This window comes from Struthio camelus, chromosome 4 (genome assembly GCF_040807025.1).
Source record: "Struthio camelus isolate bStrCam1 chromosome 4, bStrCam1.hap1, whole genome shotgun sequence".
Taxonomy (NCBI): Eukaryota; Metazoa; Chordata; class Aves; order Struthioniformes; family Struthionidae; genus Struthio; species Struthio camelus.
Genome location: NC_090945.1, coordinates 54,000,924 through 54,015,905, shown reverse-complemented (window position 1 = coordinate 54,015,905; position 14,982 = coordinate 54,000,924). Strand labels below are relative to the sequence as shown.

At 41.4% G+C, this 14,982-nt stretch overlaps 1 protein-coding gene across 3 annotated transcripts in view; it reads right to left on the bottom strand.

The window, feature by feature from the left end:
• The window catches only part of MTMR7 (myotubularin related protein 7), a 51,564-nt gene extending 39,568 nt beyond the window's left edge, over positions 1–11,996 (bottom strand). The window contains exon 1 of one of the 3 annotated variants that reach the window (XM_068942778.1): positions 11,980–11,996. Coding sequence is in view for 2 of the 3 variants with exons in the window: in XM_068942776.1 (XP_068798877.1) it covers positions 11,282–11,305 (24 nt within the window). In the remaining variant the exon portion in view is untranslated. Of the gene's footprint in view, positions 1–11,281; positions 11,398–11,979 lie in introns of those variants that run through there. The other 2 variants (XM_068942776.1, XM_068942777.1) reach the window with 2 other exon arrangements.
• Positions 11,997–14,982: the final 2,986 nt, after the last annotated feature.

Sequence of the window (14,982 nt, the reverse complement as noted above, 5' to 3'; positions counted from 1 at the left end):
CTCAGTCACAAACCTCTCCACATCTCCGCTTCTGGAGGCAACGAGCGTTGGTGAATGGCTGGGACGTAGTATTTGACACCACATGGTTTCTACCTTAGAATTTTCCCATAAAACGAAATTTTGAATTACAACAGGTAAAAGCATCTGAGAGGGTTTTATTTTCACTACTAAGGTTTTCTGTTTGTGGGTAGGTTTGTTTCGAATGCACCAGCTAGACCTGAAGTGGAAAACACTTTAACTACCTGCTCTGCAGTGGCTGCTGCTGTCATAGCCGAGTTATCTACTACAACTACAACTGTGCTTCTGGAAGGAGACTACAAGTGCAAAACGAAACCAGCTAGCTCAGACCAAAATAGCTCTACTACAAAGTGTGACCAAAGGCTTGCCATTCCTTTAACAGCCATCGTTGTTAATTCCTCTAATTCCTTACCCGCAAAGAGGAAGCGAAGCCCGAAAACCTTCATATCCAGGAAAATCTGCCAATTAAAGGTAAGCAGGGAATCTCCTCGTCCAGGCCACAGCCTCAGGAACGTTCAGTCCAGTAAAATTCATCGGTCTGCAGCAAAAGCTTGTCTAAGTCAGTGCTGGATAAAATCTGGGTGAGTTCCTTGGCATTGGACTGTGCAGAGGGGTGGAAATTGTTTCAGCGGTTCTTCACAGGCAAAGAAAGTGAAATTCTGCAATGGTGAAAGTGAGATGATGCAAGGATTTTAGCCACTCAGCTTCTAAATGTTCCTCCGCGAAGAGCATGAGTTGGCTTCTTAGTTTTTTTATGCTGTCCACAGGCAGAAGAAGCAGGCTTTAATTTTGGATTTATTTTGCTTCGCACACAAAGATGAGGAAAGAGGGAAGCATTACAGAAAAAGCCAGATGAAACTGGCAAGCCTGCAGTCCGCATCGGGGTAGGGAAACTAAAACACACCCAAATACGAAGATAAACCCAAGCAATTTGCAGAACGCATCGCAGCTCCCAGTACAGCCTTGCCGGTGACGTTTAGATGAATTAAATGGGCCCGGGCATGGCTTGGTCACCGTTTCACCACCCTCTGCACTAGAGAAACCCTGGCACGTGCCCTGGTGCAGCTTTGGCTGCAGCGACCCAGCTAGCACCTGGCTGTACTGGCTGCCACCGAGGCACGGTGCCGGCCGGGGCCGCTCTGAGGGGCAGCGAGCACAAGGCCCCGTCACACGCACGGGTGTAAAAGCAAGGTGAAACCCAATCTTGGGAATCAGCGGCAGGAGCCCAACTGACTTCAGTGCTGCAGGCACGCAAAAACTAAGGAGAGGGCTTGCGCAGCCAAAAGACGGAGCCTAATGAGAAAAAAGGAGCACAGCTGGTATGATTTGTGGCCAAGTGGAATATTTGAGCTTGCTTCACCCGGGATGACCCAAGCTATCCATGTGTGTAGCGTAATTCTCGGGAGTGAAAAAATATAACATGCAAACGAGTAAACGCTATTATGATTTTTTTTAGCACAAAGATGGTATAAAGCTATGCTCATTAAACAAACTATACAGTAAATGATCTGTTTGCATAATCTTGGAACAAGAATAAAGGGAACCTGAATTGTCAATTGATGTTGCCATTTAATGTGGTTTCCATTCTATCTCATAAAAGTCATGAAAACTGTAGCTGATCCATGTAACTTTTTAGTATTTTCTATTTGGAAAGATTTCCCAAGAACAGTAAAATAATGCACAATCTGTAGCACAGAGTAAGGAGGTTGCAAATGTCGAAAGAAAGAACCCAAGCCAAGAAGGTAAGCCTATGTATACCAAAGTGACTAAATTTAAACAAAGACACCTTACGTTCAATGTGATAAAAGTTTCCGCAGGGCAATTCCGACAGGATGGGAGAAAATATTCAAGAAAAATGGTATGAGCCTAATTCACTGAAACCCTGAAGTGAAAGTGAAATACCGGAAAAGAACTGACAAAGTATTACAAGGAATGACTAGTATCTTGCTCTCCCTAGCAAGAGAGTGAACAAATGGCCTGATAGGGTTCTTCCATTCCTAATTTTTTTCTACTAAGATTTATTTAAAGTGGGATGTCAATACCATATTATCATATGTAGCTGATTAGCAGCTGTATAACAGGTGCAGGGAGTTTTCCCCAATGAACTATAACCTATTACAAACGTATATGGCATTGCAATATGGTGTCAATGTTGTAACACCCAGCTCTCCCGTAACATATTTCCCTTCTCAGCCCATGTTAGATCCCATTTATCTAGAAAAGGAGCAGAGAGCAACTGTGGAATTTCATAAGTTTTCTGTCTGCTCAGTTAAAACCCACATCTAACAGCCTTAATTTAGGAAGAAAAGACATCCTCAATCATGATATTTTCTGTTGCAAATAGAGCACTCCTCCCACTTACAGACACGGATAGGTCAAATACGGCCCACTCTAGAGCATCAACGGCGGGCCTAGAGACTCCAGCCTTGACCACTCCAAAGCCAAACTTCCCAAATTCTCCACTCCAACCTCCGTCTCCTACTGTGCATAAACACAAACCAAAGAATGCCCTGCAGACATGCTATTTTCATGATTTTCAGTACCATTTTTTAAGCACAACAAATTTCAGAATTACTGGATTTGACATGGATGCTAAGACAGCAAATGAAAATACGTGGCTATTCATGTTTCTAGAGCTTATTTTTTGACTTTATCCAACCTCCTCATTATTGAGGGTCACATTACTGAAAATATTAAAGATTGGCATTAAAAATCAGGACAGGATCTGCAAATTTCAAGATTGGGAATTATTTATATTACCATGGACTTAACAAAGCAATTTACAATATAATAATACACAGGGAAAAAATAATAGCTAGAAATCTAAAGACTTAAACTGTCTTTTCCATTAATACTGTGAGTCAGTATATGCATCTCACAAGGAAGAAAGTGCCTTCCCACTCACACAATGTGGGAAAAGCATGGTATTTAGAGAAACACTTAATTTTTTTAACATTAAAGCCAAAGCAGAGAGACAGTGCATATAGGGAGCAGGCGTACGTATAAAAATCAAATTTCACAAGTGAAAAGGCATTCAGACTGAAAGGCTCCAATGCCAGACCCCAAATTTTAAAGGAGGTCATGTAAAACAGGGAGATACAAGTGAAAATAGAACCCAAACCACAAAAGCGAAAATGCTAGATTCTTAGCCTCTTAAAGCCAGTGGGATTCTTTCGTTGCCTTGAATGACCCTTGGATTAGGATCACTGGCTCCATCAGTGTCTGTGCTTCAGGATAAAAATTTGGAAGCATCCCTCCCAGATGGATCATTCATTCCCTCCCTCCCCTTTAAAATGCCCATTAGTTAGTATGCCAAATCAGGTGTTTCGGTTATTAAATTAGAAGCACTGGTGGCTCAATCTAGTATAACAGCTCTTACACTCACTTGAATAAGTGACTCACTTCACAAAGGTCAATGTGGTCCTGGATACATTTAGACATAACCAGTAAGCACTAATTAGCCATTATTAAAATGGTCAACTGTCTTGCAGACTTTTACTGCTATACAGGCACAGATTTTTGAGATGTGTTAAGTTTTAATTCTACTCTTCTGTAATAAACAGAAGTTACTTCAAAAACCGCAGTGGCATAAGATCATTTAGATAACATTTCAATATATTGCCAAAAGCAAAATTACAACTAACTTGGACAAAACAGGATTTTTATAGATCATGTAGCAGTTTTATCTGTGCCGCCTACTCCAAGCTCAAGGAAAAGGAAAAAAGTGTGATAATTTTGTGATATTTTGAAACCCTGAAACAAAAGACCTACTGGAGCTAGGGTTTTGTCTGCTGCCTCACCACAGTAATGTTATAGGGCCAAATACCTTTCTGTCATACCAATAAATTTTGCACAGATACCAAAATTAGGGAAATGGAGTGGCAAAGAATACTTTGTGATGGTAGTCGGCTTTTCTACGCATCTGCTAAGGTTAGTTTGGCTCCTTGTCCTAAAAGAATCATATATAGTGTCTTTGTGGTTATCCCCAGCAAACAGATATAGCTAGTGTCTTGAATCATTAACTTATTTTTTTTCTGCTCCTCCAGAAGGTTGGCAGCTGATGCAGGATGGGCTTCCGTCCACTATTTGTAATGTAAAACCTGTCTAATGTTGAACACATTTCCGGGGAAATGGCACTGAATGGAATTTTAGTGTGAAAAAATAATAATATTTCAACAAAGTAAAAGATAGATGCAATCGACAGAAATTTAAGTAACTATGGATGAAAACATCTGCTTTTGTATGGAGAAAGTATGGATTGTGAAATTTTTCAGGAAAGAGTTTCGTACTGTTTAAAAATAACCACACTTCATTTTGAAAACTTCAGTGCAACATTTTGCAATTTGAAATGTCATCAGTTCACCTCTAGTTTTGCAGCCCTGCCAAGCAGTTGACAGTACCCTGAAAACCCTGAGCACCTTGGAGCTCAGGAGCGAGACTTTCCTACTTCTGAGTTCCACAGAAGAGAGTATTGTGGTGAAAAAAAGCCTTCAGTGTTTCCACACTGGCTGGAGACCACATTAGTGTGGGCAGATCCAGGGCTTACAGTGCAGAAGACTGACTTACCCGTGAGTTCCCAGGTTTCTGGCTCCATGGAAGAAAACTGAAGCTCCCAAATCCACAACTGAACACAAGTCTCCCACAATTCCTAGGTGCACTGGCTCAGGCTGCGTTGCCAGAGCTTCAGGCTGCTGATTATGGAGCCGGGAACCAAGAGTTGGCTATCGTTAAGGCTCCAGACTGGACAACCGGCTCAGGACTTTGGAGGTCCAAAACCCCTGGCTCTAATTTCATAGCTGATGTGAAGGAGGACCGTTCTCAGACTCCCAGCAAGCTCCTGGGTAGGCAGCCAGCAAAACTGGCAGGTTTTCATCAGAGTCCTGCTTATGCTTTGACAGAGCACCACCTACAACTACAGGTTTCTATGACTCATTTTGGTCTGGCAGATAAGAACATGTCAATTTGAAACTATTTAATTGAAAAGTTCCCAGTGGGTTCTAGTGAAAAATAAATGATAGGGCTTCAGGATGGAAAGAAAGCGGAGTCCAGCAGAAATGTTCTCGGAGAAGGAAAACAGCAACACTACTGAGCTGACAAGCCTGGGAAAAAGAAATGGGTGAAAAAGAAAAAGGAAATACTGTTCAGGGAGTTAAACCACAGCCAAAACCCTCTAATCTAGCACAGGAAAACCACGGCATGGTCTTGACATATGCACAGTGAGAATGAGCCAAACTAAAACCATAATGTGGGGGAGGAGGAAGGTGAAGCCAGAAGAGAAATTCTGGCTATGTGATTCACTGGAATTACACTGCAACATTTCTTTTTAACAGGAGTTAATTTAATTTTGCCAATAATGAAATTATCTGGAAACCCACCCAAATGAAAGACAGCCTTGGATCTTCTCCAATACTGTTCCAAGAAGATATACTAAGTGACTTAAAGCATAAAGTTGTCAAGAAATCTGAGACTGAGAAGGGGAATTCTCAGCTGGATTGTAGGTCAGCCAAGTTAGCCTTTGAAAATATGATCTACGAGTGAGGTAAACCATAAATATCAATTTTATAAGTTTGTGTCTGCCCTGTAAATCAGGCTGTGGTCCTGACTTCCAATCAAATATAGCTGAAAGTTTAAAGAGCCCAAATTTTCTCAGACAGGTTAGAAAAAAGCAAATAAATTAGCCTTAAACTGAGTGGGAATTGAACTAAAGAGGTATCATGAATGTACAATAACCATGATTTACATGACGTTTTGACCATTTTCTGACTAAATCTTTTGAGAATAATGGCTGTTACAGTGTTTAGTTTAAATCCAGACTGACACTAATAAGCAAGGCCCTTGATAACTCTAAACTAATTCAAAACCTGTGCTGTAGGAGTAAATTTCAAACTGAGATTTTAAATCCACCTAGATATTCTCTGCAGTTCTGATTCAAATTTTATTATTTTGTCCACATCTAGTCTTAAATATCAAACCGCAGAATGCTTTTCAACATAGGATATTACAAAGCTCATTTACAGGATATTACAAAGCTCATTTACATTAATTACATTAAATTTGTCATTTGCAATGAATGTTTCCCAGCACAAAGATGGAATAAATGAAACCTAAACAAAACTTACTGCGTGATTCATATGGACAGTTTATTAACAAGTAAGATTTAATAATGCACAAAATCAGTGCCAATACTGTCCAGAAGAATTAGCACAGATATTGTGATCCATTGACTGGAGTCTAACGAGTTGAGTTGAGTTGAATGATATATCTGAAATCATGTAAAATGTCTGGCTCAAAAAATAAGTTCAGTATTTCCTAATCATGATGTTCTTGGATGGCTGTTGCTGCTGAAACGTACCTATCAAATAACTTCTAAAAGCACAAACCTTTTCTTTCTCTTTCTTTCTTTCTTTCTTTCTTTCTTTCTTTCTTTTTCTTTCTTTCTTTCTTTCTTTCTTTTCTTCTGCTAGCAATTGAGTTAGCTAGCCTGTTTTTATAGGTTGGAAATGAAAACTTTTGGAGATTTTAAACATGAATGCCTGTGGCAGTCCTCTCCCTGGCTGGTAGGGGAAACCACCAGCTCAGCTCCTGCTATTACCTTTGGACTGCTGTCACCTTTCCACATCACTGAAGTAAAATGGAACTTTTTGCCCAAAACTGCAACCCAAATGTAGAAGGCTTAACTATAATATCACCTGCTATCTCAACAGAAGGCAAACAGTAAGCAATGGTAGAAATACCAACTTAAAAAAAGGTGGAGATGCAGCTACCCAGCAGGGGTAGGAGGAGAATAAAGCTCAGGCCTGCTGGGCTCGGTTCCTGCCTTTGCCATTCACCCAGAATGGTACCTGCACAAATTTTTACTGTTCACATGTGTCATATAGAAAATGGATGTAATTCATTTCCTCATGGAGATACTGGGAAAAATTATTTGTTTTGTAAAGAGTTTTGTAAAGAATTATGAAAAGGAAAATAAGTTTAAAAGAAAATGAAATACCGCTCATGAGAGATGGGAGTGTACCTTAAATTCTGCCTGAGAAAGGGATCTTTGAAAGGAGGTGTCTTACTGTAACATCACAAAAATGAAAGCACTAGAGCAACTCAAACCATCCCAAGTATTGTTTTAACAAGAGATACTGAGCCAAATGAATTTCTGGGCTGGCTCCACTGAAGACAGCTGTTACATAGGGATAAATCTGATATATTCTCTATTGTGAGATGACCGTCCAGTAGGCCTGCTGCCAATGGACAAAGACAAATGATACAGAACAGCGGTAAATAAAATGAAGTAACTAATTACCAACAGGTCATGGAGTCTCCCCATGAAGTAAACCTATCTTTAGAGCTCTTTATCTATAAACCTGTCCATGGTCAGACATGACTCCACACGTGTTAACAAGAAGTGCTTTTAGTCTATACAGAAGTATTGCTTGTAAATTTTTGAAGGCTGTTATGAGCTGTTTGTCAGACTTAGTGAACATATAAGGTTCTGGCAGTTATCCTAGACTGTCTCGCTGTTGAATCCATACTAATGGCAGACAGTGAATTTACTCATTTCTTATTTTAAAAAGATCGTCGTAGCTGTGTATTACGCTATTTAGCAATGACTGACTGTTAGCTGACTTAAATGTACACTAATTATAGCCTTCTTGCACAGGATGACATTTACCTTGTGAAAACATCATTACTGCATGTTTACGTACGTATATGCACGCACCATATGTGCATTCTGCCTTCTGACAATAATATAATGATAGAACAATAGCATTCTGTACATAAAATACTGTTAGGCACTTAGCTATCTATTGTCCAGAAAAATTAGGGAATATTAACTAAAAAATAATGAAGAAAAGCAATTTTGTCAGCTGGGCAGACTAATAGACAACTACCAAAAGACTTGATTTCTATTTCTGCTATTGACCTGTTATTTTTATATACTAGGAAGAGACAAGTGTTAACTTATTTAGAACTAGAACTACAGGTATTGTGTCTTTTGGTGAAAGACTAGGCAATGTATCATTAGCGAAATTATGCAGTTATGTCAACAGCATGTGAGCAAACAAGGTTGTTGAGCACATGGATATACATAGTCTGCTGAGGAATGGTCAGAGTGGCTCCTGCAGCCGGGACAACCTGCTGAAGCTCTGTGACACTACCATGAAGCATGTGGGTAAAGGTGACCCAGAGGACATAATATGCTTAGAGTTCCAAAAGAACTTTTGACAATCAAAAGTTATTAGAGAAAAGAGGTTGCCGTGGTACTGTAGGAAAGGTCCTTTTATGGCCTGGAAGTGGGTTAAAGGATGGGAAGCAAAGAGTGGGGCTCAATGGTCTCTTCTCAAGGTGGAGAAGAGTCAGCAGTGCAGTCTTAAAAGTTTGGTGCTGGGACTGGTTTTATTTAACTTTATCAATGACCTGGAGAAAAGAGTAAGCAGTGAAATCTGAATCTGTGGATGACATTAAGCCTTTTAGACTGCCAAATGCCACATCAGTGTCAAAGAACTCCAGAAGAACTGTGCAAAACAGAAGGGGTGGGCAAAAAAGATACAGCTGAGCTTCAAAACATAAACATGTAAAGTGATGGACCTAGAGGAGAAACAACCTAGTCGATGGCTACGCAACCATCCACTCTGGACTGATAGTTACAACACAGGAAAGAGGTCTTGAGGTCACTCTTGACATTTCTCTGAAATTATCAGAATCAGGTAGCTTAAGACCAAGATTTACAGTGAAGGCACGGATGAGGTGAACAGAGATTCGGTGCTGTTCTCCAAAATCATCAATGTTAGAAATAGGGGGTACTGAATGAAACTACTAAGAAATTCTTAATGGATAGAAGAAAGTATTTGTTCGTACAGCAGGCAAGGACCTGCTGGAACTTGCTCCTACATGGGCTGTGGAAGCGGGGAGTATTGGCACGGTCAGAAAGGGGTTAGACAAATTCACACCCAAGGGGTCCATAAACAAAGATGAATCAAACTAGGAAGGGGTGGACCCTCTGATGTCCCTAATACAACAGCTGCGGCTGTTGGAAGGATGTAACAGGGACAGACTGCAGAAAGTGGCCAGGCTCACATGCTCTCTTGCCACATCAGAAACAGAATGAGTGACCTAAATGCACCATTGATCTGCCTAATATGGAATTTTTTAATGGTTTTTGTAATGGCTATGTTATATCAGATTTATTTTGATATTTGTGAGTAGCTGTGCATTACTGTTGTATTCCAACTAAAATCGAAAACAATGGCCAAGTCACAATGAACGTTATGCTGTAGACTTTTTTACTGCCCTTTGAAGGGAAAACCTTTTACTGGGCAAGAATTTTATTTTCAGATTGCATTATTTTTGTTAATTTTCTAAGTATAGAATTTATCTTGATTTTCAAATTGGCTGGGTTTGGAGGTCAAGGGAAATATCATTATTCTGAAATAAGTGCCTCTACAGAGCAAGGCATTGTCTGTCAAGCTTCTCTGAGGACAAAACTGGATGGGGTCAGGAAATGTGATACCTGAAACTATTGCATGATATAGTGAGACTATCCCTGTATTTACATCTCTCTCATCTCTTTTTACATTGCTAAGGCTGGAAGTGATCTAATATTAAATTCCAAATAATCAGAGACAAATTCAGTAAAAAGTCAACAAAAAACCAAATAGCGCTATTCTGGTGACTGACTTTAATTTGAGGTTTTATAAACAACCAAACTGAAGATACCAGTTCTGCGGCATAATTGTAGATGCACTGAAAGGTCAGTGTATTTAGGGATAACTGGAGAAATAAAATATTTCAGTAGCTACTCATGTTTAATATCTTGGCTTTTATAAGTTTATACAACGATTTTTACAGGATTCAGTAACATTTAGGTTTGTACCTTTAAAAGAGTTCTTCCTTTAAAAATACGCCTTCTAAGCTGCTTTATTGTATCAGAGACAACTTTATCATAGTTACTGACAGACAGCGTAAGGGAACGCCAGGAACCGGGACTGCAGAATCGTCTCACGCTGAGTAGGATTCGCAGTGCAACAGTCTTGAGTCACCAGTGCTGTGCCTTCTCACAGCTGTCTGACAAAGACGAGGGTTTTATCTTTACATAGTAAAAACTTAAGGACCTGCTCCTAGAAAAGGCAATGGATAGTTTCAAAACAAATCTACACATTTACTTTTAAGTATTTTTTTATCCTTATTCATTTATTTTCTCCTTTTTCCTCATTTATGCTTTCAACATTCTTCAGCTGATGGTCACAAATATCTGTTCAGACAACTTTCACTGGCCATTTCACCGGTCATCCTACCTGCGGTAGAATAGATGCTTAATATTCTGATATCAAAATTATGATATTCTCCATTCCCACAAAGGCAGACAGAGCATTATGAAATGAGAGGAGAAGAAAAAGAATAAACAGAAGTTTCTAAGGCGGTTGTTGTGAATTATGGGCTTCTCAATATTTTCACAGTTAACCCCCAGAGGCCAAAAGATCCAGCTGGAGTAAGAAGAGGCCCTCATCTCAAATTCATGTCAGCACACTAGATACTGATAATGAGCAAACAAATGCAAATGACTTTTTCTAAATGCTATTTTAGGGTACATATGTAAAAAAAAAAAAGTTAAAGACATATCCTACCCCTGCCTCAAATTAACATATTGCGCTAGTTCATTTTTAATGATTACATGATTTTCAATCTGAATTTTGTCTGTTGAAACCATATATATATGTTTTTTTGGAGTGAGAGGGAAATGTTAAAAAAGGTAGGCCTCGTGTTTATATATATATATATATATTTATATGTGTGTGTGTGTGTGTGTGTGTGTATATATATATATATATATATATGATTATCAGCTTATAAAAACTGGAAATAAATCCATCACTAGATCTGGAATACTGGAGCAAATTGAAAGAGCCTGAAAAGCAGATAACACACCTGTCATTCTGGCTACCGACAAGTCATGGAGGGGGGCTGCAGTAACTGCAGGGCCTGAATAGGAGGCACGGGGACTGCCTGATAAACGCTGCAGCCCGCCTGGCGGGACAACGCTTTCACGTCCTCCAAGGGTCGGGGCCGGTTTAATAGCAGAAGTGGCGGAAGAAACAAGGGGAGCAGCCGGAGATGGGCGCGGCGGCTGTGCGGAGCCGCCGCCCGCCCGCCCGCCCGCCCGCCGCCTGGGGCCGCGCCGCGGGGAGGGGGGGTCGCTGCCGGGGGAGCCCCCGGGCCGCCGCGGCCTCCCCGCTCCGGCCCGGCCCGGCCCGGCCCGCCCGCCCGGACCCACCTTGGGCATCCGGATGTGCTCCATGCCGGCGGCGGCGGCGGCAGCGCCCGGTCCCGCACCCCGTGCGCCGCCCGCACCTGGGCTCCCTCCCGCCTCCTCCTGCCAGCCCGGCTTGCGGGGGGGGGGGGGGGTGAGGGGGCAAAAAAAAAAAAGCTCTTTTTTAAATTTTTTTTTTATTTCTCCCAGCGCTTTCCGGCGCAGGTAGGAAGAAAAAAGGAAGATCTCTTAAAAGCGGATAACGAGCCTATGTTTGGATGCTCGCAGGTCAGCGCTGGCTCCGCCTCCCCGGCAGCCGCCGCGCTTCCCCGCCGCGGCGATGCTGCCGCTCCCGGCCGCCCCGACCCCGCACCGGCCCCGGCCCCGCACCGGCCCCGCACCGGCCTCGGCGGCAGCCAGCCAGGCCCCAGAGACCGGCCCGCTCAGGCCTCCGCCGCCGCCGCCGCACTGCCTGCTCCTTTTGCTGCCCAAAGGCAAAATCTGAAGGAAGCTCTTCGGTAGTTTGTGCTCTGATCTGAAATTGCATCATTCTGTCCTTTTTTTTCGGGAAGGAAAAAAACCCCAGAAACATCAAAAGGAGCTCTGTCTGAGATTGCACCTCCCCCCCCCCCACCATGTTCTTTGTTCCCTGGCCCAGCCTATACAATATCTGAAAGAGAAACACTGCACTTGCTGAAACCCAAGCACTGAATTTTCTTTACCTCAAGATCTGCATGTCTGTCCTTTCATAATTTTCAATTTTGACAGGCGGCTTTGCCGCATCCTCAAATTTGCACAAGGGGAAGTATTTTGTAACACAGTTTTCTGTCTTATGCCAGAAACTGCTTGTCCTGTCTTTGTCTTGCCTAGTCCAAGAGATGGGTTTGCTCTCAGAGCGAGAAGAAATGCTGCAGAGCTGATTTCTGCAGTTGACTTACGCAAAGAAGAAGAAGAAGTGTCTCTAAATGGCTTCGAATCACTATCATATCCTGAGGAAAAAGAGAAACTTGACACTGTTTACACCAATATACAAATGACTGGAAGTGCTGACAAATTAATTCAGAAGCACTAAAGCCTTGGAGGCTTATAAAATGCCAAACGTTTCATATTGATCAATATATTTGAATGTGAAGACAGGTCAAATCACATGAAGGCCATGGCAAGAGTTTTCTGCTCCAGAGCAGCAGAAACCACCTGTACAGCCTGTCTCTTGTCTGCAGACAGCAAAGCGAGCTTAATCTGTTCCATGTGAACTAAATTATGAGCTAGAAACACTTGAAGCCACCAAAAAATATGAATGCATTTTATCCTAGGGGAACAAGAGAGCAGTGAGTATGGCTGGACTGGCTCCAGTCCTGCCACTTTCTTGCTAAGGTATGTTTAGATCACTCAGCATCACGATTTCTTAGGCCAGCTCTTTGACAGCTCTTAGACTGAAGCTGTGCTATCAAGAGTGCAGTATAAGCTGTCCCTTGATTTTATCGTTCTCTCTCCCTCATCCCTGGCTTTGGCTCATTTCTATCCCTGTTTCTTCCATAAATTCAGCTGCTGTCATTGGCTAGAAGCAGAGCCAAGTGAGCAGGGACAGGGAAGCGGGTGAGTCAAAGAACAACAGGGGGAAGTGAAATTTCCCCCTTTTGGCAGGGAAGCATTGATTCAGCTCAAGTAATCATGTGAAAACAAGTCGAGAAGTGTTGGGCTGGGGAAATTACCCAGTGGGGTGATTTAACTCACTCTGGAGACTTAGCAGGCTAAAGGTCTCATGCGATACATGACTCCCCTTGGCCCGTTACCTATTGCCTACTGCCACTAACAAAAGTAGTCGAAAAGCCACGGGTGCAAACGCACACTTCGAGTCTGGAGGTGTGTTTATAGCATTTACACCCTGGATAATCAGTACCATGGATTCAGAAACAATGTGTCCGGTTTTTTTTTTTTTTAATGTAACTTTTAAACTTTTTCAGGGCACATGCAGGACCCGAGTTTCTTGCTGAAAATGCACGTGAACACAAACTTCTCCCCTAGTTAATCTAGCAGAAGCTGCATGTGACAAGGTAAAGGATCCAGGGAGCAGCTTGCACTTTATTGTTTAACTCAACTAACTGTTACTAGAGTTGACCTTTTAACATTTCCTTCAAGAGTTGTTCAAAGAAATCCTTCATTTTGACTTGTTACAAAACATTGTTGCATTGTTATAAAAACAAATTTACACAAGAAAGCAAGCAGACCTCTGGAAACTGGATATGCTACTGGCTTGAAGTAGGTAAGAGAGAAATAAAATAGATAAAATTTGAGAATGACTCAGAATGTAAGTCCAGTTACTGAAGTGAGCATTCTCCCACTTGAGGAAACATTTAAGGTTTTGGGGCAAAGTAATAACTGGCTGCTAAATGAGAGAGTTTCAACAAGGTAAGAACGGCTTACCCAGCTACTCTAAACACAGCGTGCAAACCGCTTTTTGAAAAGATTCTGCCCTTTTCAAGGATGTTTGTTATATGCAATATAATAAATATCAAATGCTACATTTTTAATAACAGGTAGAGTGTTGGCAGGTCAGTAATGATATACCTGGACTGGTATGTCACACCACAAAGGGTACCGTCATTATTACAACAAGGGACACGGAGGGAGGGTGCAGAGGGGAAGGTAGAAATGGAAAAAAGTGCTTCCCAATGTCCCAACTGTCTTGGCAGTTTTGTGATAAGCAATTGCTTTATCCTGCTCTCTACTGCTTCTACAGCAGGAGACAGCTGTAACTGGATGGCTAGAACGTGCAAGAGAGGACCCCCAGGATATCAGCTATGCTAGATCATGTCTGAGCAGGTCTGCTCCAGCTGTGTACAGAAACTTAGAAGAAAAGCTGATGTATTTATTTTCTTAAAAAACATATTTTCCATTAAAATATTCATGGAGAATGTGTCTCTTCTCCACCCAGTAATGGGAATAGGATATTTTGCAACTGACTATACTACAGAGTCAGATATAGACTGTGAGGGATGATGATAACTGAATTCTCTTTGGGAGGAAGTGTTAGGAAGCTATCCCAACTCCTGCAGAGCCACATTAGGCTCCTCCAAGCTGCATCAGCTGTGATGTGCTGACTAGCTTTACAATATCTCATCCAGACACCCAGTCACAGAGCATTCCCCAAACTGATATGAGAAAGCTATTAAAAAATAAAAGAAACGTATTTTCATCTTCAGGTGTTTTCTCTTGAAATACTCAGTCAGAGGCTCAGAAAAAACTCAGGAGAAAAAAATAAAACTACTGAGGTCAAAGTAGATCACAACTATTTTGTGAAGCAGTATTGCTGAATAAAAAATAAAATTATGATATTATGGCCATTTTGAACATTTTCACAAAGAAGATTTTTAGTCTGAATAAGCCATTTTTCCCAATGCGAGGGAAAAAAAAAGGAACATAGTATATTTGGGTTTAGGGGAGAAAAAAGAACAGAGGAAACAGAAAAAGTGAGTAACAGAGGAACTGTATCCCATGGTCTTTGTGTAACAATTAGCTAGAGCTATGTTTAAAATACTCAGAGTTAGTTTATCTTGAAACTTCCCATTGACCTATGGTCATTTCTCAGTGAAGCAAATGCAGTCTTTCAAGTCATGAGATTTATGCATGAGTCTGTGATGACAGTAATTATTTTGCATTAGCTTCCAAACTTTGAAGAAGCTCCAATGACATATGTAGACAAACAAAAAAGGGCATTTCCTCCC